The sequence below is a fragment of the Stegodyphus dumicola genome, chromosome 5 (genome assembly GCF_044657685.1).
Source record: "Stegodyphus dumicola isolate Sdum_Otavi_A_Nest chromosome 5, ASM4465768v1".
Lineage (NCBI taxonomy): Eukaryota > Metazoa > Arthropoda > Arachnida > Araneae > Eresidae > Stegodyphus > Stegodyphus dumicola.
In genome coordinates, this window is record NC_140772.1 from 20,336,304 (window position 1) to 20,362,835 (window position 26,532).

The 26,532-nt window shown below is 34.4% G+C and overlaps 1 protein-coding gene across 3 annotated transcripts in view; it reads right to left on the bottom strand.

The window, feature by feature from the left end:
• The window catches only part of LOC118182432 (uncharacterized), a 144,904-nt gene that overhangs the window by 19,693 nt on the left and 98,679 nt on the right, over window positions 1–26,532 (bottom strand). For 2 of the 3 annotated variants that reach the window (XM_085816487.1, XM_085816489.1), the window contains 3 exons: window positions 24,535–24,735; window positions 18,261–18,490; window positions 8,826–9,105 (listed from right to left, as the gene is read on the bottom strand). In XM_085816487.1, the coding sequence (XP_085672613.1) occupies window positions 8,945–9,105; window positions 18,261–18,490; window positions 24,535–24,735 (592 nt within the window). In that variant the 3' untranslated portion in view covers window positions 8,826–8,944. Of the gene's footprint in view, window positions 1–8,825; window positions 9,106–18,260; window positions 18,491–24,534; window positions 24,736–26,532 lie in introns of those variants that run through there. The other variant, XM_085816488.1, reaches the window with a different exon arrangement.

The following is a 26,532-nucleotide window of genomic DNA, read 5'->3' on the forward strand; positions in this document are numbered from 1 at the left end:
ATATGACATACGTTTCCGATTCGTTTCAAGAACCGAAACTACTTATCAGAAGTTAGTAAATGACGTAAAAAAGCTAAAGTGACTACTAAGGAAGAACCACGGGACGCGTAATGGCAAACCGCACATTGAGTTGATCAATGTTAGGCGAATTTCGCTTACTGCGCATGCCCAGAATATAATTTGGTGCAATTGCAACTTTGGCGCAGTTCTTAAAGAAGATAAATATGGTTGATATTGTGTTATCTGTGTGGGGTTTTAAAACTTGTTAGGTTGTAAGTTGCTTCATTACATAGAATGTAACTATCGATTGTATACTACGCAAATTTTAGTTTAAAAAGGATTACAAAACAGGAAAGATTACAAAATATATTAGCCGAATGCTTATTGATTATAATTCTGAGGAATAAAAGCAATTGAGTATTTATCATACGTTCCATTTCTATATACTTTAACAAATTAAGGAATAAATTCAGCTTAAATTACAGAATTAAAGTCAAATAACTGATATTAAATGTAATGTTTATGAATAAAATAAGCCAAAATGAAATGAAACAGGAGCACATGCAATAAGCACACACAAATTTCCGGAGTATTTCAATTGTAAACAGTAAATCAAATATGACAAACAGGCTTGTGTAGGGTTGCTTATGCTTAGTCGCCAGAATTTAATCTCACGCCAACGGTACACCATTGAGCATGCGCAGTAAGCGAAATTCTTTAACATTGATCAACTCAATGTGCGGTTTGCCATTACGCCCACGGGACTACTGGCCTCCAAATCGCTAGGATGAGATGTTTGTAGAAAACAAAAGTGCACTCATTTTACCCTGTTAAAGAAAGCGTTACTACTATACAGTACTGCGTCACGGACGCTGTGTTATTTTCTGTATTTCACAAAAACTCATTTGAGTACTGTAAAGGAACGATGTGACAGAATGTCGAAAGAACTTTCAACCAATTACAAAAGCTGTAACAACCACCTTTGTAAGCCCTGTCAGAAAAAACAAAATGGTAGTAAAAAGGGATATGAAACTTATGATTGTTTCTGAATTTAACTTCCGTTTCAGGTAGATCTTACCGATTCCCAGTCATAGCCAGATAGGAAAGAAAATAAAAAATTACGCTGTCTCAAGACCTCACTATCTTTTTTTCACCTCACTATCTCTTTTTTTGTTACATATTTCGAAGAACAATTATTAATGGCACGCTTATTCTTCAGAATGCCTAGGCATTATATACAATGCCTAGGTAAAGTATGCAACAATTCTGCTATTTCATACTTTGCCTAAGATATCATCCGGCATTCTATACAATGCCTAGGCGTTCTATAGAATGCTGGCGTTTCATATTTTGCCGGTAACATATATATAGAAAGTTGCGTTTAAGACGGACGAACTATATACAAGATAAACGAAGGATTAAATCATATTTTGTACAAGATAACCATTAACATATGATGTACAAGATAAACGAAGGATGAAGTAAATAAGCAATGTTTAAGTAAATGTTAAGTCAAACAGAAATTGTCAAGGGAAAAGTGTTTTGAAGCCTTAAACCAACTTGATTAATTAGTTCGAAATACATCTTTCGTTCCTCTCTTTTATTTGAGACTCAAAACTTCTTCTTAGTATCAAACCTTCACTTTAACACAACATTTTAGTAGTTTTCAAATGTTCAGATCTTTTTTCTACATGTATTTGTATCCAAATAAGACCAAAAATTAATAAATAAATAAATAAATAAAATAAAAAAAACCTGAAAGCTTTCAGATTTTAAATTACGTCCAAAGGGGCGTTTTTTAACGTTTTGTGTGTTACCTTTATTTATTAAATATCATGTTCTTCGCACTTAAACCATAAATTTCAGTTCAATAGCAATGTCGCAAAATAATTTTAAAATGAGCGTATCTTTAGAATTTCCGATACAGAGTTTCGCGCGCTGGAGATAAAAAGGTTTTTTCCCCGTAGATTGTTGCTATTGCTCGCTTTCAAATCGTTGAGTTTGTTACTCAAAAATTCGTTAAAGTGTTACAAAACGGGAAATCGATAATAAAACAAATTCCAAATTTCAAATTTGGGCTTCCGCATGCCCATATTCGTAGGAGGAATTCCGAATTCATTCGAAATTCGGTGGCTCTATGTAACGTTGTTTTATAACAATGCGAGAAATATACGTACATTTATGGAGATTTTTCATTGTTTAATTTATTCAAATATACTGCAGGACTCTAACATTGGGTGGCAACAGTTTGCAAAGTGAAACGGACATTTATAGTCATTTTCAGTACGCAAAATCGCAAAACGAAAACAATAGTCCTTCAGGGACAAAGCCCTTTAGACTAATAAGACGCTGACAGCATGTGTTAAGACAGCGAAGTGCGTGGAATGATAATGTATTTCGATTTCTCAGCATGCGGCTGAATATACATATTTAAATAACGTATCGCATTAAAAATTAAAACGGAATAACTAATAATGCATAGTTAAGATAACGACAACAAGTACACATGAGAAGAGCAAAAATTTCCACAAAGATGCGCTAAACACATTCAGGAGCTACTTCAAAGTCCAAAATTATACCACAAAAATCCTGAATCCTTTATAGAAAACCATTTTATATCAATGAATGTATTTCTTTTGAATTGTTTACATTTTTTTGCCCCAAACCCGTAAATTTTTATCTCACATCACAGTCGTAACACATTGTGAGAAAAATGGGTTAAAATGTATATACATTTAACTGAGCTAATAAAGAGAACTTTTTTCCTTTGTTTCTGTCATGTTGATTTGCCCACCAGCGGCCTAGCGGTAAAGTCGCTGAACACTGGTAAATCGGTCCGAGGTTCGAATCCCGCGAACGGGCTGGCTGCATGGGTGTTTTCGTGGTTTTCCCCATGCGTAACGTGTATACGAGCCAGTTTCCCTTAGAAAGTCCTCCACGAAAGGCATCCCTCCTCTTAGGCAGATAGCCCTAGTGTGCTTTGCCATAATTAAATACACCACACCACCACTATCATGTTGATTCGTAAATTAACCAATGATCATTTGCACTGTGTATTCATTGACATTCAATTATTTCGTAAGTTCGTTTTCGCTTACATTTCAAAAATACTGCAAATTGAAAAAATATGCGAAATCAGGAGATTTGACCTCGATTATGAAGCAGGGTTATTACCTGAGATTTTTCTGCTTACAATATTGACAGCATGAATTAATCGGCTTACAAAACTGATAGCATTTTCTAAAATGTATTTATTAAATTTGTTTTCGTCTATCAATGGCTTAGTTGTTAAAATTGCATTTCGTGCGGCAGTAGAGAGTACAATTTATCTCGATTTTTAGCATACCACATAAAATTACTTCAAGAAAGCTTTGAGTAATTAAATCATTTAATACGAGTAAATACCACGTGTGGTTATGTTTTGAATTTTAAACGTCTTTGGCGAAGTTATCCGATATTTTTCAGTCAGCATATTACGTAACTAAGTCTGTATATATTCGTTTCTTCGATTGTATATGGTAGAGCAGAGGAGGGCTATCTGAGTAAGAGAACGTTGCCCTTGTGGAAGACTTTTCTAAGAGAAAAGGAAATGTATTTATGTATAGTATTTATGTTATAAATCGGAAAATCGACAAAACCACTTAACAACAAGCTCGGAGTGGGAACTTTTTTGGCGAAGTATCAATGTTCAGCAATTTGAAGATTCAGCCATTAGCAAGCACTGTAAATCTGCAAGATAAATATTTTACTGTTTCCCGAATGGCTAGATTTTTCAGAATGTAATGTTTGCTAAGTTGAGTAGAAGATAACATTAAGGAGATTGTATTTAGCCCAGTGCTAACATTTGCATGTTAAATGCGTGGAAGCGTTTCGTAACATAAAAATAAGGATCCACACATTTTAGAGACTCCAGCAAAAAGTTTCTAATATTAAAACATATGAATAAATTAAGAACAAATGTGTTTTTGTTTAGTTCAAAAGAATAAGAAGCGATTTTGGAAACTTTCTTTTTTCCAATGGCAGATTGTCAACAATTACAAATGTAACCCAGTTCGTTAATCTATACAAGGCCAGATGTGGTGGTGTATTTATCATGGAGGCACCTAATAGGTGGGCCACTATCGCCTTACCTATGAAGGAGCGGACAGTTACAACCATGCCTTCTCCGAGATTCGAACCCAGGTCCTTCGGCATCGCAGTCAGCTTTCCTGACCACGATACCGATTGGGCGGCAATTTTGGAAACTAGAGTTCCATATAATCTAGGCTCTATTATATTGAAATTTATTTCACTTTTATTTTCAATTTCTGGCAATGATTGTTTGTCTTTGAATTCAAATACTAATCTAAAAATTTTGTAATAAATTCACGTACTAAACAGTATTAAGAAAGGTTTCCGGAATATTTTCATGAGAAATGAAGATTTAAAAAAAAATGTTTTCAGCAATAGGCATATTTTGATCGCTTTAAAGCGCCGAACAAAACAAGTGGTAGATGCAGTTTGTGTCTCCTCGACACTCAGCGCCGAAACACCTGCTTGTCATTTATTTGAATCTGGTGACAATTTTGTTGATGCAGCAGTTGTAGGAATTCGATTGTGTATCGCACTTCAGATGGCGCTTGTCAATGAAAGGGTGTGGAAGAAGAAAGCCGACTGCTTCCTTTTTTAATTCACTGATGATTAATATACATAACAAGTTTTATTTCAGAAATTTCCACATTCCTTATTACGAAATAGGCAGCGTAAAATGCAGTACTGAAAGAATCATATTTCTTCATTTTCTGACTTAACACAATCATATTCTAAGAACGAAGATGGAATACTACTGTGTATCGCTTCTGAATATCAAAAGAATTACTTTGCCTTTTTCCTTTCTGCAAGCAAACTACGGACTGATTGCAACGCAAAGGAGAAAGTCGGATTTTTTCGTTCAGCTTGTTTTACTCTGACAAATATTGCACAAGTAAAAGAAAATAAATTTTTTATTTCCTTAAAAAGTACAAAACACATATTTTTGCAATGCCATGTGGCCAAAAAATCGCTAAAAATGTTTTATTTATTTATTTATTTTATTTATTTTTTTTTGGCAAAAGTAAAGGTGTTTTGTTAATTATAATAACACTCGAAAATATTCCAAAAATTCCATTTAGATTTATTATAAATTCATTATTATGTATGTTGTTGCGAAATGCCCAGCTGCGGTAGGATAGCTTCCCCGGAAGCATATTTCACAAGTGCACATCAGCGTAGCCACTGAGGGAGGGGTTTCGAAAATGGACCAATGAGCTGCTATTGCTCTTGTGACGCTAAATATTCGTGCATGTGAGCAGCGTATGTTGTTTACGTCTTAATTTGCATTTGTTTCACAGTTATAAATATATGGCGTAATAGTAGAAAATCTCGTAGTGATTTCGTTTTCTGAGTTTGATTAATCGCTGACATTTCACTTTCGCGATTTTTATCACGCATTAATATTAATTAGGATTGATGTTCACGACATATTATGTGAATTAAGAGAATTGAAGTGTATATTTTTTTTAAACTGAGCTGAGAATGACAAAGTTTTACAATGAATCTAATGTTTTCTTACTTCAGTGCGTGCATTCTTTTGATTTTTAAAATGTAAGATTCAGAATACATATGGATCTGATTATATCCATTGTTAACATTAAAAATTATATGTGAATAAATTGAAAATACTCGTTGTGAATACGATAAATTCACTCTCTTTGATGACTTTGATGAGTATTTCTTGTGTAGACAGTACATTTAAGAGTGAGCATTTATTAAATGTGAAATTTAACGCACTAAATGCAAATTAGTAAAGTTCACTTTGAATAAAATTCTGCATCGGTTACTATTATAGAACATCTTTTTCATATAGACTGAAATAAAAAGTGCTGCCTTCTAATTACATAATTGGTGTAAATATTTTTTCTCATACGCATAGTTTTATGTAAAGATTGCATTTGGGCTCAGATGTTTATCACATATTTCTTTCTTCATCTTATTTACCACTTATTAAGTAATATTTCACATCGATATTTGTGCGAAGTATCCAACATGTGTTTGTATATTTATTTCAACCAGGTAGTGAAATCTTCATAATTGCCTATATTTGATCTAACTTCGCAATGGAAAGTTTCAGAAGTAATCGACGATTCTTTAATTATTTTGTACAGAAAATTGCGTGGCAGAATATTTTCAACCATCTTGCTTAAATCTTAAAGCACGCGAAGGTCATGTGACATGACAGAAATATTACTCGATACTCATTGGTCCTTCCTAGAAGCCATTCCCTCAGTGGCTACACAGATGTGCACTTGTGAAATATGCTCCCAGGAAAGCGGGGATTAGGGTTGCCAGAAAGTGGCAAAGAAAGGCAGGGTTACCCGATGGCGCGTAATCGGACATTTAGCAACAGAATTGGCGATATGCTATAGACAGAGCGAGATCATTCTAGAACGAATTCTTACCGGTTTTCCGGAGAATATTCTCGAAGGCAGGTCGAAAGCTATAAATAGCCTGTACATGGAGTAGCAGCCTATCGTCAAAGTATCTTAAGAGTATGTTGAGTTCAGTAGTAGCGTTTTGAGTTCAGAGATTAGTTTGAGAGTGACCGAATAAAGTCGAGAGCTATCTTTAGTGCTTTGCCGTGAAACTGTCGTCACAGTTGTAGGCTGAAGGCTGTGTTGCTGATTGTTTCAGCGTGTTTAGCGTAGTCTTTTGGACGACTGTTAACGTGTTTTTGGAACTGTCCTGAATAAAACTGGGGTCATCAGTCACTCCAAATCCACAAACCCGAGGAACACAACAATATTAAAAAGGAAAGAAAAAATTATTCTGTACCAAAGTTCGTAATAGTGGCGGATTTATATAGTTGAGTTCATCCATGTCACTTGAAAAGTTGAGAGTCCCTCATTTTAAAGCGAAACATATGATTATTACTTTAAAAAAATAATTAGTCTAAGTTCAGGTTTCTGTTGGAAAACAAATCTCTCTGTTGCATGACTTCAAAAATTATTCTCTCACTGGAAGCATTTTTTATGATCTAAAGCTTAAAGATTTGAGGAAAATTACAATTGAAAGAAACCTTGTTTTTTCTAAAGAGTCTGCGAAACCTTAACTATTTAACAAATCCGCGTGTTTTAAGAACTGCCAAAAGTTCAGGTGAAAGGGTAGTCCTCGTCATTAATCCACCACAGTTTACATGTTCGTAAAAATCATGTGATACGGTAAAAATTAAACGTATTTAAAATGTTTTTAGATGAACTATTCAAGAAGGAGAAAATAAAAATTCAAATATTATAGTAAAATACTATTGCGGTTTTCTTTTCCTGTCACCAGTTGTTACGTTATTTTCTTCCTTCACGTTCGTACAAGGTTCGTAGATTTGGAGTGAATAACGACGACACTTGATGAAGTATCGAAACACACTTTATTTACCAATATTAATCAGGATAGCTCGAAAAACACTTTCTTACAGTCGTCGATGAACTACTATAAACACGCTGACACGATCAGCGACACAGCCTCCAGGTTATTAGGCTATCCCTGTGGAGAAAGCTTCACTGCAAAGCACTATAGTACAGCTCCCGACTCTGCTTGGTCGTTCTCGAGACTCTCCACGCTACAACTCGCTATGAACTCGACGAGACACAGAGCACGGCTCCCGACTCTTCGGTTCAGTCGTTCCCGGAGCTCAACGCGCTCTCTCGATGATGCACTAACCGCGATACACTAAGAGACTCCTTCGGTGAACTCGATGATCCACTCGGCCCTCGCTGCCCGGCTGTCAACTCGATCGACTCCGCAGGGATTCACTCGCTAGACGAAACACCAACTCGATACTAACTATCTCGCACTCGCCCTCTCGACGAGGCACTCTCTCGATACTCTATGCGAGGCACACACTCTAACTGACTGTGGACCAGCAGGGTTTATATAGCTTTCGGCTTGTGTTCGGGAACATTCTGGGCTAAACCGGTAGGAATTCGTTCCAGAAGGTTCTCCAACCGTCCATAGTTTATCATCAATTTTGTCGCCAAATATCGCCAAATGTGTGATTTCTCGCCAAATGTGGGAACCCTGCCCTCTGCTATTTTATGGCAACCCTAAACTTGCTTTGCGGGTAAGCTACCTTACCGCGCCTAGACATTTCGTGACAACACGTTTACTGTTTTTAATTGTTAGTGACAGTTTAAAAACATTTTAAGCAATAATTTAAGATTTTACACTTTTTTTGGAAGAGCAACCACTGATATATTTATTGCTTTCTCGAATGGCTAAAATATGCTAAACATGCTTAGGATTCCCAATGAGAATTTGCTACTTGCCGCGTGAAAGTTAAAATTTGGTGTTTCTTGAAATGCCAACGCTTGAAGAATCATGTGCGGAAGGTAAAAGGTATATTAGCGTAACGTAATAGAGTGGCCCTGAAATTTGAAAACACTTGCTGAAGTTGTTTCTAAAGTTAAAATTACATTTTATTTAGCTAGGCGAACTTATTTTAAATAAAGTATTCAAAAGTAATAAATGACTTCATCATTCCCGTCGCGAAACTCACGAGCAACATATTTTTACAACACGAGAGACAAATGTGACATTTTGGCTACATCGATTGAAAACAATTCTCATAACCCGCCTTTTAGGCAGATAGCCGTTCTGCGCTTTGCCATGACCAACTAAACCAATCCAAACAAAACTGATATGTGTTCGCTGAAGAAAGAATGAGCAAAATGGATAAATGAAAGTAATAATAAAAAGAGTTTAAATTCTAGACATGTCGAGTGCAATATAACTCTGATGAATTTATTTTCTTGAAGTATCATAAACGTAACAAGCACACGTACAAGGAAGGTACATTTTATTCAGCTTTTATTATTTCAGATTTTACGAGTACTTTTCATGCTAAGTATTAACTGTTATTCGATCAAAACTTATTCTATATTACGTTTGGAACAGAGGTAGCTGAGAAACCACAGAGTGGGATTGGAAGGGGAGCACATTCGTGCCAGGTGCCGTTACTTTCGTCGTGGACGATGACGTCATCGATGAAGTCCCTTTGGAATGATGTCAAACCGCCAAGGACGTAGAAGGTCTTGCCTAAAATTTGAAAAATACCTCAGGATTAACTTTTAGAAGAAATGAAAACTGTCTCCACAGTAATCGAGTACACAAATACCAGAGTGTACACAGTGTACATTCAATTTTCCGAACTCAAGTTTACCCGAATGGGTTTGTGGTGTAGTGGCTGAAACCGCTATGCAAACCCTGGGTTGTGACATCAGGTTGAAAACCAAACACAGCATAAAAAATTTATTGAATGCTAAAAATATGGCTACATACAATTCAGAAGCAGAGACTAACTTATCTTTTTCAAAAAATCAAATTCTATACATCAATCGTGCGAGAGCCATACGTGGCTCTCGAGCCTGCGTTTTTAACATTGCCAGCAATTTAATATTATTTTAATAAAAACTATTTTTTTGCAACTTAATGTTATTTTAATAACAATTAAATAATTACATTTAGTCCCGTGATTTCATCACCTATATTGCACTCTGAATTTGCAATTTGAAATCATTCGTCATAGATTTATGCGACCTTATCACAGATTCATATAAAGTGTTTACTCGATTATCCGAACTCAAGTTTACCAGGATGAATTCACATAAAATGTGCACTCGATTATCCGAACTCAGAAATAGCAGAATAGGTTCAAACTTTTGTTAAATTAAAATTAAATTTTAATGCTTAAAAATAAATAATGCATATTCATGAACATTTCTTGCTTAAGCTTAAATTTAGTTTATATTAAGTTACAGTTTTAGGAAAATGAATAGAAAGGAATTGCATTTTAGAAGCGAGATTGCGAAATTTCCTAGTGCATTCTTTTCTAATAAGGTGACGGAAGCTTTAAAGAAATAAATAAAATAAATAAATAACTAAATCTGAAATGATTCAGATTTTAACGGTCTCCCAAAAGAATTTGCTAGGGTCGCTTTTTCTTTCACTGAGCTCTGCTCTTGCATTCAACCCTACTAACCCATTTCTTTTTGTATTTTTAGCTTTATTATTAAGCATCATGTTCTTCGCTATTACGCCATATATAATATAACAGCAAAATTACAAAACTTTTAAAAGCAGTATATCAGCATATGTTTAGGATGCTAAGTGCTGGCACATAATTTCATTACACATTTTTATTTTTTTAAGTTTTCTTTTGTCAGTTCATCAAATCAATGTTCAGTTTTCTTAGTAAGATCGCTTGCAGAACGTTTTTTTGTCTATTTATTATTAACGATTTCTGTATTAAATTTATTAATTAAATATCATATTCTTCGCACTTAACACCACATAAAATTCAATTCAAAGGAAAAATCACAAAATTTCTGAAAACATCATATATTTGGAATTTCTGATATGCAGTCTCGCGCGCTAGAGATAAATTTTTAATTCCGTACAGAGTTAGCACTGCTCGCTTTCAGATCGCAAGTTCATCAAAAATTCATTAAAATTTTATAAAATATGAAATTGAAAATTCGGGCTTCGAGGTATCTTCAGGTGGAGAATTACGTTATTCAAAATTGGATGGCCACAGCTATTCTCGTTTTTTTCACAATATGAGAAACATACATACATACATATATGCAGATTCTTCAATAGTTAATTTCTTTAAAAATAAAACAGGGCGATAATATTGGATGGCAGCAATTTGAAAAGTGACACTTCATTTATAATGGACTTTGCAAAATCCCGTTTTAAGTCTACGACCCTCTTTGGGCAAACGATTGTTCTTTTGGGCTAATAATACCTGATGTTTCCAACCTTTAAGACTAAATCTTAACTTTCAATAAAATTAAAATTCAACTGAAAAATCAGTTTGGCAGCTCTAGCGTTTATTTGTCGTAGTATTTTGTGATCGCAAAGAGGTATGAGCAGAAAAACAACAAATTTTATGATGTAGAATTCTCCACTGTGTAATTCTAAGTTACTGTTGGAAGTAAAGAATCTTAAGAACTGACAAGCGAATAATCGCTTGAGTTCGTGTGACAGGAAACAACAAGATAGAAGAGTAAAATAACCCTTTATCATTCCAATTAAAGCTTAACTTCGTCTTGGAGTTGTACAATAAAGCCGACACACGGGCTTGAACTTAAGAGACTAAGAATTAAACTAAATCTTAACTAAAGAGGTATATCCGACGCTATCAAAATTCTAACAGAATTTTCCCCTTAATGCTAATTGACTGCGAAGCTATCAAGAGCCTAAAGTACAGCCGAGCGTAATAATAGCCTACGAGAGAGTAGCCTAAAATGGCGGACGCGTGCAGCCAGAATATCTGGTATCTCTCTCACTGTAGACTGTAGAACTTCGCGGTTATATATCGCTCTTCCTCGTTAGCATTCAGACGTGATTCTAAAACTACGTTCTGGCCGGAAGTGGTAAGTTGAAATTAAGAATCGATAGGAAAGGAAATTTAACTCAAAATTTAACTGTTAATAAAATTAACATAATCCTTACAATGAAAACAGCTGAACGTCTAAAAATAAAGTATTGCTCTATATCAATAACATCAATCTATGCATAAGCCAAACATTATTTGAAAGGTCAGTGGAAAAGTTTTCATTCAAAGCTCAATCAGAGTTGCTGAAATTAATAGCATACTAAAAGTAAAATATTTCAAGAAATATATAAAATTAAATCAAAGTAATGCGTAAGATAAAATTTGAACATTAATTTATGCTCCTAAAGTCTTTGTTTTGATTTGGGGCTTTCCCCTTTTCTGTTCTAAAAACAGTAAACTGCTTATAAGAAAACATTATGAAGTTCGTCATCCTAAATTCGAGAGCTATCTTTATGATTCTTATGAAAAGCAAATGACATATGTGCTTGCATAATTTTAAAATTGGACATAATACTTTATGTCAAGTTATAATTCAAGTGAATCTTTTACTGAGACAACAATAGTAAACAGATAATATGTCAATTTGAGACATGAGGTAACTTAACCTTCCTCAGTATGCTATAAAATAACATAATCGTGCTGTTCGTAAGCGCATTTTTGTCCCGCTAACATGCAATCTGCCTCCTTTTCTTTATCACTATTTGGAGTATTCTCAATACGTGAAACATCTGCTCGAAATCCTTCAGCAGCAATGTGCCGCGTTCCTTCAGTATGCCCAAATTATGCCCAAATAAAGGCGGTTTGCAAGTCTGAGATTTCTTGTTATACTGAAACATTCTCCAGATCTTGATTTCAAGTCATATCCACCTCTAACAGCAACCTTCCGGTCTTTTTTCTAATCTAAGCCTGTATATATGTAATAATAAAACTCCATAGTCAAGATTACACTTAAAAGTCTAACTGTATGTTCTTTTCATTTTTAATGGCGACGTTCTCTTATTTGAAAGTACGTGGAATTAAATCCACAGCCCCGAAGTCAAGTTGTTTTTCCCGCCTTTTCTACACGCACAGTTATAGAATGTTCTCGAGATATTTAAAGCGAACTGGATTGGCTGACGAGGCTGACGTCATTTCTCGGAAGCTCCGCCTTTTCAGAGGCTATAAAAGGACTCGCAAAGGAATATCGGGGGCTTTTCTTTAATGTAACGATGCAGTAAACTCCATACAAAAGTTATTAGTAATTCTTTTTATTTACTCCGGATATCTGATTTTGTAACTGCTATTTCTCCTGAATAATAATAAATGGATTCTGTTTTTTAAACTTATCGTCTGATAATTTAAGCTACGACTATATTTATGATTATCTGCCAATCTATTTATTCCAGACAAAAGCTGGCACATCATATATATATATATATATATATATATAAGCACAAGGAAAAGCCGGAGCAGTGTCGATGCGTGCTTAGATCCATACTGAAGAAGAATTTTGATTCCGTAGTATGCTCATAATGTTAACTTGGTAATATCTAAAGAACTTGGCTGTCGAGGCAGTTTTAATTCCATTTTTATTTGCAATTGGTATTTGTGGCCACAATCACTTGGCAGTCTAGTCGTGCCTTTACACAGAAGATTTACATTTTTTATATTGTTGAGATAGAAAGCAAGCCAGCGAAATAACATCTCAGCACAGTAGAGAGCAAAGCTGAACTGTGTAGTTATGCAAGATGGAAGCACGCGAAGAGAAAAGTTTTGGTTTGCAATTTCGTGATTGGTCAAGAGGCATCTACATTAAGGGGACTTGTACATCTTACAACCCATAAGAACTTCGAATATGTGACTGTTACAAGAATTGGGATAACTTATTTATTTTAAAAGCAATTACTTCCAACCGTTTACAGCTGACTACATAATATAGCTGCTTTCTGAAATAGTAATCAGAAAGGTTATGTTGATACAAATATTTTTATAATTTAATACGATTTGTGACAAAATGTTTTGTCATGTTTTCACCTTGCGCGCATAGTTTAAAACATTCTATTGCATAATTTAATTGCATATTTAATATCTAGTTTTTATAACATTTGGAAACTACTGTAAACCAAAAAATTCTAAGAATTTGATGTTAAATTTTTATTTTATTTGGAGTTGATTTTATAAAATGTTTCTTATTAAAAAAAATCTGTAATGTTTTCGTGCATAAAATTTTTTAATTCTAAAATATTCATCAGGGTTTTAGTTCAGTTAGAGAATAGTGCCCATATAAAGAATTCCATCCAATTTTAATTATATACCATTAGCCATTTTTAAAATATTATGCGTGTAAGGTGGAAACATGACGAAACATTTTGTCACAAAGCGGATTAAATTACAAAAAATATTTGTGGCAACACAAACTTTCTGGTTACTAGTTTCCAAAGAAGCTATATTTTGTAGTCAGCTGTAAGAAATTGGAAGTAGTTGCTTTTAAAATAAATAAAATATTCCAATTCCTGCAACAGTCACATATTCTAAGATCATAAGGGGTTTAAAGTGTATGAGCCCTCTTAAGGGTTACGTAAGATTGCATGATTAATTTGAATGATGCAGTTAAGACTTAAGCGCTATTTTTAGAACAGAGAGATGGAGTTTCCAAATGAAATAGAAAATAAAAGAGGTTATAGTGAATTAAATTTAGAAGTTTGCTTTCATACTTTTTATCTTACACATATAAAACAAATAGGTAATGGGCTAAATAAGATAAAATTAGAATTGTTCGAGAAAATGGAGAGAAGAATCAACAGAACGAAATTAGTGGACGAATACAGAGTTGGAACTTTATATGACCTAAAGAAAAAGGTGGGCATTGTGGAGTTTTTTCATGTGAACAAAATGTACAAAAGTTGCAGAAAGTCGGAAAACTATGCACCAATCCCGTCAGGAAGAATTAGATCACATTATATGAATAGTTTACATTTAAAAGATCAGAGTGAGATCTTATATTTCCGGCCAAAAAGGCCTCTAATTCGCAAGTTAGATATGCTGAGTGATCAGAGAACTTCAGATGAAGTGTCTGCGAACGAGTTTATAGTGCAGTTTCAAAGAATTTCAGACGAAAATAATGTGACTATAGAAAACATACATATCTGGTGTCAATGAGGCTGGATTATTACGAAGTGGTCTTCCCATGTCAATTTCAAACTGTACTTTCAAGCAGAAGAAGGACCGTGGACTATCATGATATTGTAGAGGCATTAGGTATTTTTGAAGCAGGACTACAGGAAAAATGAGCAATGCCTTGCTAAGTCTAATTTGGACCTCTCGAATACGCGCCAACTGTGCTACCGTTACGCTGCGAAGATATGCAGAAAGGAGGGAGAAAATGGCCTTATAATATGTGCAAATCTTGTGGGTATGCACAAACCATCATTACTAGTGAAAGATAAGTACCACAATCTTCAGTGCTTCATATGCAATGCAGTCATGAATACATCTTTGCACTGAGTGGTTTCCCAATCCTGACGTGTGGTATTAAGCGCATTCTGTGTCTTATGTAATCTTGTAATTCATCTTCGTTTGGGAAGGGATGGGAGGAATTCAACCGATGCCCCATGTCCACAAATGGTCACATCGGGAATTAATTTGAGTAAAGGTGTATTTGCAAACCTTGCAATGCATTCAAAGTGAGCCAAGCAGGAGTGTGAGGCTAGGTATTAACCTTGTTGAAGAATAACATTTGGAATGTCTAGATGAAGATACGATAAAGGAGAAGAAGTGGACACAACGAGTACTAAACATAACGCAAGCGAGGTTCGTTGCTGAATACGCACATTCTATCCACTCAACGCGACACTACTGCAAATGAACCCTGCAATAGCTAACTATTAATGATACCATTTGTTAAGGACTGCTGGAAATCGTACCTGCTTCAGCCAGTCCTTGTGAAAGTGTCCCGGTAGATATTCGAACAATACACCCTCCTGTACATTTCGCAAAATATTTCCGGTTGTGGATCGTGGTCAGATGTCGTATGCGTCGATTAGTGCATTTTGATGTCTGTCTCCTTATTCCGGAACAGCTATGGCGCTGCACATTTCCTTTCTAAATCAATTGTCCCCAACTTACATCAATAGTTCTGACATTAATCGAAAATTTCCTCTATAATACGGAGCGAGGACCAAACAAAGACACAGGGCCTAACATGAAGTTCTTCGTAACCTCGAGGTTTTGTAGCACTTCCATACTCAAGAAACAGCAGGTAACCCCCGTACATCTTAGCTGTGATGATGCCAAAAGAGATGACTCAATACATTGTTTGGATGCATAATATCCGGTAATCTAATCGTCTAGGTGGCTTACAAATGAATTCATTTTCATAATGTACATGTGCAGTGTACGAATTTGCGTGGCAATAGGTTTGTTTCTTAGCAATGTGGCAAGTTTCCTATCAGGCGATGTATAAGAACCACATTACAGAATTAATTTTGAAATGACGCGTATTATAAATATTTCACTAATTTTAATACAGAATGGAGGGGTACCCAAATAAAACTAAGACTGTCATAAATTAAAAAGAAAATTTTATCTTACTTTTATCTTACTAGTCAGAGTATTGTTCCTCTGACTAAATTTGTGCGCAGTATATGTAACCCTTTCATACACTAACTTTTTTACTTAACTTACACTCCGTTAAATTTATGCGATTTTATACCGGTAGATTTCTTTCCAAAAAACGCGCACTTTTTCCCTAGATTTTAAAACTATTTTGTACTTCAAATCTTAATAATAAAATTTTTAAAAACAAATATTTCTAGAAATTCTTTCAGCATGTGAATTTATTCGATTTAATTGAAGTTTCCGAGTAGAATATCTTCCTTTCGACATCCAAGAAATTTTTATATGTCAGTTCACGTTTACGACACAGCCACATATACGAATACAAAAATCAGGCATACTGAAAGCACAGTTTTAACATTTAAAAATGTAAAAAGGAAAAATATATCATTAAAAACACCCGCACTTGAAATACGAGAGCAAACAAAATAGGTGTTTGCAACATTTTACATTTTATCCTGTTCTTGACGAATCAGAAATTGTAGTCAACTTTTAATACATTGTTATAATATATGATTTATTAAAAAGTACATTTTACGTTAGAATTGTTACTTTTTCCTGTTTCTTCTAAATTTCGGTAATGTACTATAACAATGAACGATTCTGTTTGACTTTTATTTGTATAAATAACCACAAGGCAAACTGTTGTAAAACGATTCACAAGCTTGCAGTCGTCGGAAATATAATGCGCACCTGCTGTCTGACAGTGATTCTTCAGTCTCAGGACCCTTCCGTAAAGTGTTCTTTTCAAACAGACTTCACACCCTATTAAGACATTTGTGTCAACTGACAGCCGCCTGCAGAAAGGTAGGGGAAGGAAGACCTGATTGCATCGTCTAAACACGTCTTAAGCATTTTTCGCGAAATTTGGGCTTTGTGTATACACGTCTTAAACATTTTTCGTGCGATTTAAAATTCGTGTAAATACGTCTTAAGCATTTTTAAAGGAAACTCCGAAAACGTTTAAAAAAGCAGTTAAAGGGTTTATATACTTAAATCTATATTTCTATACGGGATAGTTCTAATTAAAGTTTCTCTATTCAGACCTATGTAGAGTACGTTCCGGTAAACCTATTTCGTTGAAACTTGGTATTCACGTTATATGGAGCATACGAAAAAGGAAACTGCAGTAAAAAATATTAGTTAATTTCTATCGAAAGATGAAGCTTTTCGTGCAATGTAGAAAGGACATTATACAAATTTGGAGCGTTTCCTCTGAGCCCCATGATCGGCTTTATCCGATCATGAGATTTTTTCTCACTTGTTATGCATTAGCTTATAATTTAAGATAGTTTGCTTTCTTACTTTCATTAACAATATAAATGCCATCTGGATGAATGTAAATTTATGAAAATAGAGACTAAAATAGGTAAATATACATATTTATCTAATAAAGGCTCTTTAAATACAGGTCTTCATGACAGATTCAAAAACCCGGGCCTCTCAGAGGGTTAAAATACCAGTTGACAGTGCCATAAAACCATTCTTCATTCTGCCTTTAGAAACCAAAATCGAGCATTACTGATCAAGTTGTTTTTGTACGACACCAATATACACCGACAGTGCCGAGACCTCCCGTGAACATTGCGAGTCTCGAGGTTCACGAGAGGTTTCGGGACTGTCAGTGTGAGATAAAATAAATGTTTCGAGCCACGACAGCTTGGTGAACCCTGTCATCTTTTGGGCTTTCTCTAGATCGAAGTGTTGTGGTACTATACCTACATTACTTATCGTAAACATTGGTTGTCCCATTACATTTCTACCAGACCAGACCAATATGTACCTTACAAAGCTTTCGGGGTCTGCCACCATTATATTTTGTAATGCAATTAAAGGATATTATTGCTAGGATGTCCCGATTATTACAAACAGTTACCCTATGTATCATGTGTATATTCACACTGATTGTGAACAGAGATTCACTTCACAGCCCTGTCATCGAGTTTATTTCAACATAGCCGAATTATATGACTGTTATAGGTTTTGTATTTTGAAAAATCCACTGCCGGTAAAGAATAGCTATACGCTAAGACGCTGCCCTGCCAGTGCAGTAAAATTGAAATTCAAATTCAAATGGATTGGTCCATTTGAATCAGGATGAAGTTGGGCAGAATTCATACCTTTAACCTACAAGATACTTATTTCTTTTTGCCCACTAATAAATAATATGTGAACCTGATTTCTGTAGGTATCTCTAGTTCAAGAGGATAAATAATAATAACTACTCGTGCAGAAGCGAGCAGAAAAGTCATCTTACCAATCACAGCTGCTCCCACAAAATGGCGCGGATAAGGCAGGGGTGTAGATGAGCACCACGTTCGTCGCGCGTCGTCATAGCAGATGACATCGCACAGACTCTTCATCTCTTCTGAGTCCCATTCTGCGTTTTTATAAGATGTTCCACCTACAAGGAACAGAAGGTTCTTGCATCGCACGGCGGTTGCAAAGGAGCGAGGGCAAGGCAGCTGCTTCACTCCATAACTCCACCTGAAATGTAGCATAAATGACACTAAAGATGACTAAACTTTGGGGGTATTAAGTCTTCTGCTACTTCTCGAATCACACAAAGCTTTTCCTCAAGACTTAATTCCATATAAAACTGATAACATCGAATGAAAAAAATGTCATTCTTTTTTGTAGTACCTAGCACGGGCGCCAACGATACGTTTTATTAATTTTAGGTAAAAAAAAAAAAAAGCAGCCTTAGTTTGTTACAGATTTGAAATATATATTTTTTATTATTTGCAATAATTTATAAATGTTCATAAACATTATTAACAGGATTTAGTTAATTAATGAATTCAGTTGGATAGATTAAATATACTTTTAGCTATACCGCTTAGAGAAGTAGTTAGAAAACAAGATTCATATTTAAATTACTAAGAAGAGAGTTTAAATTAAGTCGTTCAGTCTAGTTTAAATTAAGTCGTTTAGTCTAGTCGTTAATTATACACTGATTAGGTATGAAAGATAAGGTAAAGATTTGTTCTTTACTGAATGGCAAAATTCTGAGAACCGGCTATTTGCGATGTAAAGAGAAAGATATAAATTAAAAATGCAATTACAAAAATAAATAATTAAAAAAATCTGATGTGTACACCACGTGACTTCCTTGAACGGAATATTAAATTATGCGCATTTTTTCTTGCATTTCATTTAAACGTATTGGATTGAATTGAATTTACTTCGTCGATAGCGCATAAACCACAATAGATAAATGCACTCTTCAAAATTCACTCTTTTTGTTTACCATAGCGACACTCTAGCGCTAGGTAATATGAATGAAATTAACAGCGTTATATTTCATTCGTATTTTAACTCAGAATGCACAAAATTTATTATTTGAAGAATTATCTAATCGTTACCACATGTTCTATTCAAATACTATAATAAATCTAGAACGATATATAAAAGAAATTAAACAAACAAAACAAAAAAGAAACTTTTTCACAGACGAATTCAGTGTTTCCCATTCAATTAATTCAGTTCTCACTTCGCGACAAGGCAAAAATACATAAAAACTCAAAATGTCTGTATTAAAAATTACGAAGTATATCTTAAACGCTTATTTCCGCGAAAAAATTCCAGAAAGGATTAAGCATGATTTAAATAATAAATGAAGGCGTTATCTTTGTTGTTGCGAAGCTAAGTTTATCTAGACTGGTAACAAATCCGCTACTCATCTGTTTCAAATGTAAACAAGAGCAATGGCCGCCATCAAATTAGGCTTAGCGACACTTAAACAATTTTAAAATTGTTGATAATTCTAAAAATATTGCATACAGATTTACTAAAGGCATAAAACCCTTAACCGGAAGATAAAAACCACATAATTCAAGCGTTTTTAAAGCAAAAAATGTACAATTTACAAACATATAAGAGTCAAGAAACTGAGATCACTGAGCCGGGTTACAGAGTGGATATATTTATAAATATATTTTATACGTTTGGCGAGGCCGATTGAAACCAAAATACGAGATGCACATCTACATGTTATAGTAGTCTTATATACAAAATTTCAACATTCTGAGGCTACTCGTTTTTGAGTTATGCGAGGCACGTACGTACATACGTTCATACAGACGCCACGAAAAATTCTCTTCAGAATTCCTTTTAAAGCAGTTTTTTAGTTTTTCTTTTTTTTGGAGAAAAGAGTCTTTTATTCTTTCCTTACGTACAGATATCACGCAAAAACATCGTTAAATTGCATTCGAAAACGGTCAAAGTGGATATTTTCGTTGAAATATGCTGCCTGAAGTTTTTCGCGATTACAATACTTCCTTTTTACTTCGTACAAGGAAGTAAAAATATCTACAGAGAAGTGATTTCAAAATTTCAAGTCGTAATATTAAATTGCGCTGTCACTTTGTCACTGCACGAGACATTATCAATTAATCTTTCACACACTGACAACCAAATAATCATTTCTTAGAGCGTTGCCACTCGGCAAGGTAAGAGCTTAAATTTACTTTTCAAATTTATTCAGTCTATTAATTGCTTAAACTAAGCAGACTGAAAGCAATAAATATGCGCTTTGAAAATTGGCTGAGCCTTAAACGGTACCAGTTAATCAACAAATACGTTCTCAAAAATCTTGAGGCTAACTTTAGAATAAAATGTATAAGCACTGAAACTCAAAAAAAATTTAACTTAACAATAAATAATAAAAACACTTAAAAAAAAATCTGAAATGTTTCAGATTTTAAATTAAGTCCAAAGGGGCATTTTTTTAACATTTTGTTTTGTTTGTTACTTTTATTTATTAAATATCATGTTCTTCTCACCATAAAATTCAGTTCAAGAGCAATATCGCAAAATAATTTTAAAATTTGCATATCATTAGAATTTCCGATACACAGTCTCGCGCGTTGGAGATAAAAAGGTTTTTTTCTGTACAACGAAGACATGGCTTACTTTGAAATCCTTGAGTTTGTTAATCAAAAATTCGTTAAAGTTTTACAAAATATGAAATCGATAATAAAATAAATTCTAAATTTCAAATCTGGGCTTCCACATGCCCGTACTCGCAGGAGGATTACGTTATTCATAACTGGATGGCTCTAGTACCGTTGTTTTATCATAATTCGAGAAAAATACATGCATTTATGATTATTCTTCATTATGTAATTTCTTCAAATATAATACAGGGCAATAATATTTGGTGGCAACAATTTTTTTTTTAATTTGGAAACATACAAATTCCCCGTGAAACACAGATGTACAACACGGGGCTTACAGAAGTAAGTTAACTAAAACATTAAAAGTTGCATACATAAATAAAACGAACAAAAGCAGAGAACAGCAGTTTGGATTTCACGAAAACAGATACGTTCAGTGGTCAAGTCACTCCTAACACTTTCAAATGGTTTTGCAAGCAAGTTTCAAAAGTTAAAGACACGGTGGCAGCAATTTGAAAAGTGTTACAACGCTTGTAGTGAATCAACGCAAAATGCCAAAACGAAATTAATAGTCCTTCTGGGCAAGTTGCCCCTTTGGACTAATAATCCCAATTAATAATTTAAAGCAAATTTTCAGAATTACTTTTATTAACTTAAGATGCTTAATATGCTAAATTTACTATGTACTCCGTAAAATGCCCTGTTAACTACTTACACTCGAGTCTCTCTTCGCTGGCAAGCATAAAAGCATTCTGCACCCTTCATTTCGCAAACACAAAAGCTCAGTCCAGGTAAAGATGCAAGCAACTAATGCAGAGAAATGGTTAGGGATGACTATAAATAGTAAGCATCGACTATACGATATAACTTAGAAGGTATTGCCCCAGCCCTTTCACCGTTACCCTTCGTGGTGTGTCTTCAGAAATAACCTAAATACTCTACAGTGGCGTCCAAACTGAAAGGTGGTAGACAAACTAAAAGGTTCAGGATTTGGTTATTGGTCCCCTTATTCCCAGTCACCCTTTGAAAGGGGGAGTATATATAAGGAATTTCTCCCTCTTTTCAGCCTGCCTTCTCGATGTAAAGGTAGCATACTCGCGCGTATTCGAGAGGTCCAGATTTGAGCACCGGCGAAGGTATTGTTCATTTTCCATGTCTACTGCTTCAAAAAGAACCTAATGACTCTACAATAAACTCGTCGTTGGAGTACAAGCTGGCGAAAAGTAACACTTGAAAAGGAAATATTTTCTGCAATATGAAAGGAACAGAATGCAACAAAACTGCAATAATAATAATACGCATACTAGTGCACAATGCCTTTATGGTTAGATCGAGATCTTCATGTTTTGGTTTTTGCACTAAATTCATGAACTCGGCTATTTATGAAATCTAAGCGCTTAAGATTGCTTTTGATATAAACAGCATCTTTGAAAGATTTTATAATTTCATTATTCCATGAAACAGAAGGAAAAAAATCTGATGTGTACACCATATGACTTCCTTGTACGGAATATTAAATTATACGCATTTTTTCTTGAATTTCATTTAAATTGATTGGATTGAATTAAATCTACTTCGTCGACAGCGCATAAACCACATTAGAATAAATGCACTCTTTAAAATTCACTATATTTGTTCACTATAACGGCACTCTGAATGCACAAAATTTATATCATTTCAAGAATTATCGTTGCCACATGTTCTATTCAAATACTATAATAAAGCTAAAACGATGCATGAAAGAAATTAAGCAAACAAAACAGAAAAGAATCAGTTTTCTCATTCAATTAATTAAGCTCTCACTTTGCGACAAGGCAAAAATACATAAAAACTCAAAATATCTGCATTAAAAATTTTGAAGTAAATCCTAAGCACTTATTTCCTCGAAAAATTCCAGAAAGGATTAATCATGATTTAATTCGCAATAATAAATGAAGGCGTTATCTTTGTTGTTGCGAAGCTTAATCTCTCTAGATTGGCAACAAATCTACTATTCTGCTGTTTCAAATGTAAGCAAATATGTCCGTCATGTTACTTAAAAATTAGGCTTAACTGAACATAAACAGCTTTTAAATTCATGATAATTCTACAAATATTGCTTGTGGAATTCCTAAAGGCATGAAAATCTTAATTGGAAGATAAGAACAACATAATTCAATCATTTTTAAAGCAAAAAATGCACAATTTACAAACATATAAGAGTAAAGAAAGAGATCTCTGAGCCGGGTAACAGCGTGGATATATATATAAATATATTTATATACGATTGGTGCGACCGATTGCAACCAAAATACGAGGTGCACATCTACATGTTATAGCAGTCCTATACACAAAATTTCATTGTTCTGAGGCTACTCGTCTTTGAGTTATTCGAGATGCATACGTACGTACGTACGTACAGACACCACGAAAAATTCTCTAAACATCGTTAAATTGCATTCCATAAGGTCAAAATGGATATTTTCTTTGAAATATGCTGCCTGAAACTTTTCGCGATTACAATACTTCCTCTTTACTTCGTACAAGGAAGTAAAAAGGACAGTTCTATATCTCCCGTTCTACTGGATTAATTGACGAAATTCAAATTGCGTTTTTCATGCCTCGAAAGGGCGACTTAGGATATGTACTACATTTTTACATAGCACTATTCTAATATAGGTATTGTGACACAAAATCGGACTTTTTCTGAAATGACATGACAATCGTTTTCCATCTTTCGATTCTACGAGTCAAATTATGCCTAAATATTAAATTTTGTAAAATTTGGTGCGAAATTTATGGAGAAATGTAAAAGTATATATTGGCGTAATTTTTTCAGTTTGCGCCAAGAATAATTCACTTGGCGAACTTCTTAATTTATTGCAACCTAGTTTCCTTTCCTTTTTTTATTGTAAACGAACGGTAAAAAGTCCTCGTTCATTATTTCAAATAATTTTAACAAAGAGCGTAAACCACATTTGGCGTTATTGTCGCTTATAACAAATATATCAAATTTCGAAACGCGCCAAAAAGTAAATTCACGTACAACCGAGAAAATTTTGAATAAAAAATCTACTTTAAGATCTACTTTAAGATGATGATAAAAATTTTGTAGGTCATAATTCAAAATGTTTTTCGAAAAATTTATAAAAATTATCTAAACATACAAATTTAAAAAATAAATCATAAAAAAATGGACGAATTTTATTTGAAATGAACCTAAATTTTGAATTCTGGAAGAAGGAAACAAGTAAATTTAATAAAGTAACAGATATTAATAAATATGTATCAAATTCAATTAACATTGAGGAGCTAAAATTATGAAAGCTAATTTTTTAAAAACCTACTCGTGCGATTTTTACAAAACTTGCCAGTTTGGCATAACTGTCGCAGAATTGAAATATGGAAAAACATTGGTATGTCATATCACAAAAAGTCCGATTTTGTGTCCAAATACCTATATTAGAACAATGATATATATAAATCTTATAATATCCAAAGTCGCGCTTTTGAAACATAAAAAACGCAAGTTGAATTTCGTTATTCAGCCCTGTAGAACGGGAGATATAGAACTGTCCCATTTTTTTTTTCGCAGTGTACTTAGTGCAAATCGTAAGAAAACATTTTAGAATAAACAGTTCTAGGAATACTCACTCTTTTATTTTGGGATCGTAGCATTGGACTTCTTTAACGACGCATATCTTCCCATTCATGTCTTGAACCATACCTCCACATACCCACAACTTTCCTTTGTATGAGCTCGCTCCCACGCCCATAGTGGGTGTATTCAGACCTTCGCTCAGTTCTTCCCAGGAATTTGACTCCGGGTCGTACACTTCTACTGAATCAAGCATTCTGCAAGAGGAAAGAATGTCGGAGTTTATCGCGGAAGGCAAGCTTGAGATACAACATCTACAGGAATTTGTAAACGCTATTGCATTCAACCCATTCTCACTTACAGGAATTAGTAAATCCTTTCGACATACCTCATTACACTGTGAAATATATTTGAAACCAGCATCCTATCCAGGACTTTCTATCAGTATCATGTTCTGAAAACAACTTTGACAAATTTAAATGGATATTTTGTAGGACCCAATTAAGAGAGTTCAGACAGATAATTTGTAGGATCCGATTATCAGAAATTTAAGTCTCAACTTTCCATGTTTTTGATAAAAGGAATTATATTAGGAGTTATTTAATTATTTTAAGGTTTCTTGAAATCTGAGGACATAAACCCAAGCCTTGTGGACTTAGTTAAAAAAAGGTTCTGGTGATATGTTCAGATTCAAGGCGGCTTTCAAATAATTTCTTGGGGGCAGAAGATTATTTTTCAGAGAAAAGCAGAAATACATACATCTACCCACAATATATATATATATAAGCTGCTTAAGTGTTTGTCGCCGATAGTTCATTGGTTGTTTGCGTAACTGTGAATTGTTTTATTTCTCGTGCAGTGCAACGCGTGACGAATATTATGAGAAAGCTAAGCCGGAAAAATTAAAAATACAAGAGCACGTGCATTTAACATTCAATAAATAAATTTAACATCTGTATATAATAGAATTCGGAAATATGCAACCGGCAAAATCCGGCAACGAAGAAAAAACAAGTAAAATGAAATAAATAAATATCTTTATTATATCCGGCTTTAGTGTCTGTTTGTCGCCGATAGTTTATGGGTTGCTTGCGTAACTGTACTAGCCAATGGGGTGAAGTTGCCACGGCACAGGGTTGCCGTTTCAATTGAGACGTTTTCCTGTAAAACTTGCCTTTGCTATGACCACAAGTCTAAGGGCCAAACGCTTAAGCGTGTTGGCATTTTTTTACCTGAGCCTGCATTTGGACACGGTCAACGTTGTGTTGCCTCTATGTTCGTGAAAGAATTGACGTAAAATTAAAAGTAATGGATGGTCCTCTGCAAGGCGAGCTTTAAAGTGGTGGAAAGATCTATGCAAGAAATGTTGTGTACAAAGAGATCTTTGACATGGGAATTAACATTTTATTATTTAAATCCCCTTTATTTATTGAGCTAGCGGTGGCTCTTAAGAAATGTACCGCCAGTGGTTTCCTTCATTGCACTCTACTTCAAGCAATTAAGCAAGTAGAAGGGGCAAACCCCGTTAGGCAGTAAGCAAAGGAGGGTCCTCACCGTCTGCCCTTCGTAATTCAGTTTAAATTAGCGGACACCTTTGCGCAAATCATTTTAATTACAATTTACAATCGGTCATTTCGTTTGACCGCCAGGCTTTCTGGTTTATACATAAGACAGTGGATTTATTACGGATGATGAGACTAATTTCAGACATCTGCATATAGAAGTGTAATACTTTGTTGTAGGTTTATACGTCATAAATTCATCCTTTTTTGAAAACAAATATTGCAGAGATGCCCTTTTAGAAAGCATAGATACAGATCTTTTCTGGTCATTAAAGCTTTATAGCCATTCTTCTAGCAAAAGAGCGGCTATTTTTCGCTGATGGAGAAGAAATCTTTTTTTCCATTTCTGTTGTCTAGAGCACATATACAGATTCTCTGGTAATTATATGTAATGGTGATGGCTGTGCTGGAAGTGGGGAATGTTTAAGTTCAATATGTTTTTTAAACACTCTGTCATCAATTTTGCGGAACAAACTGATGAGTGGTAGATCA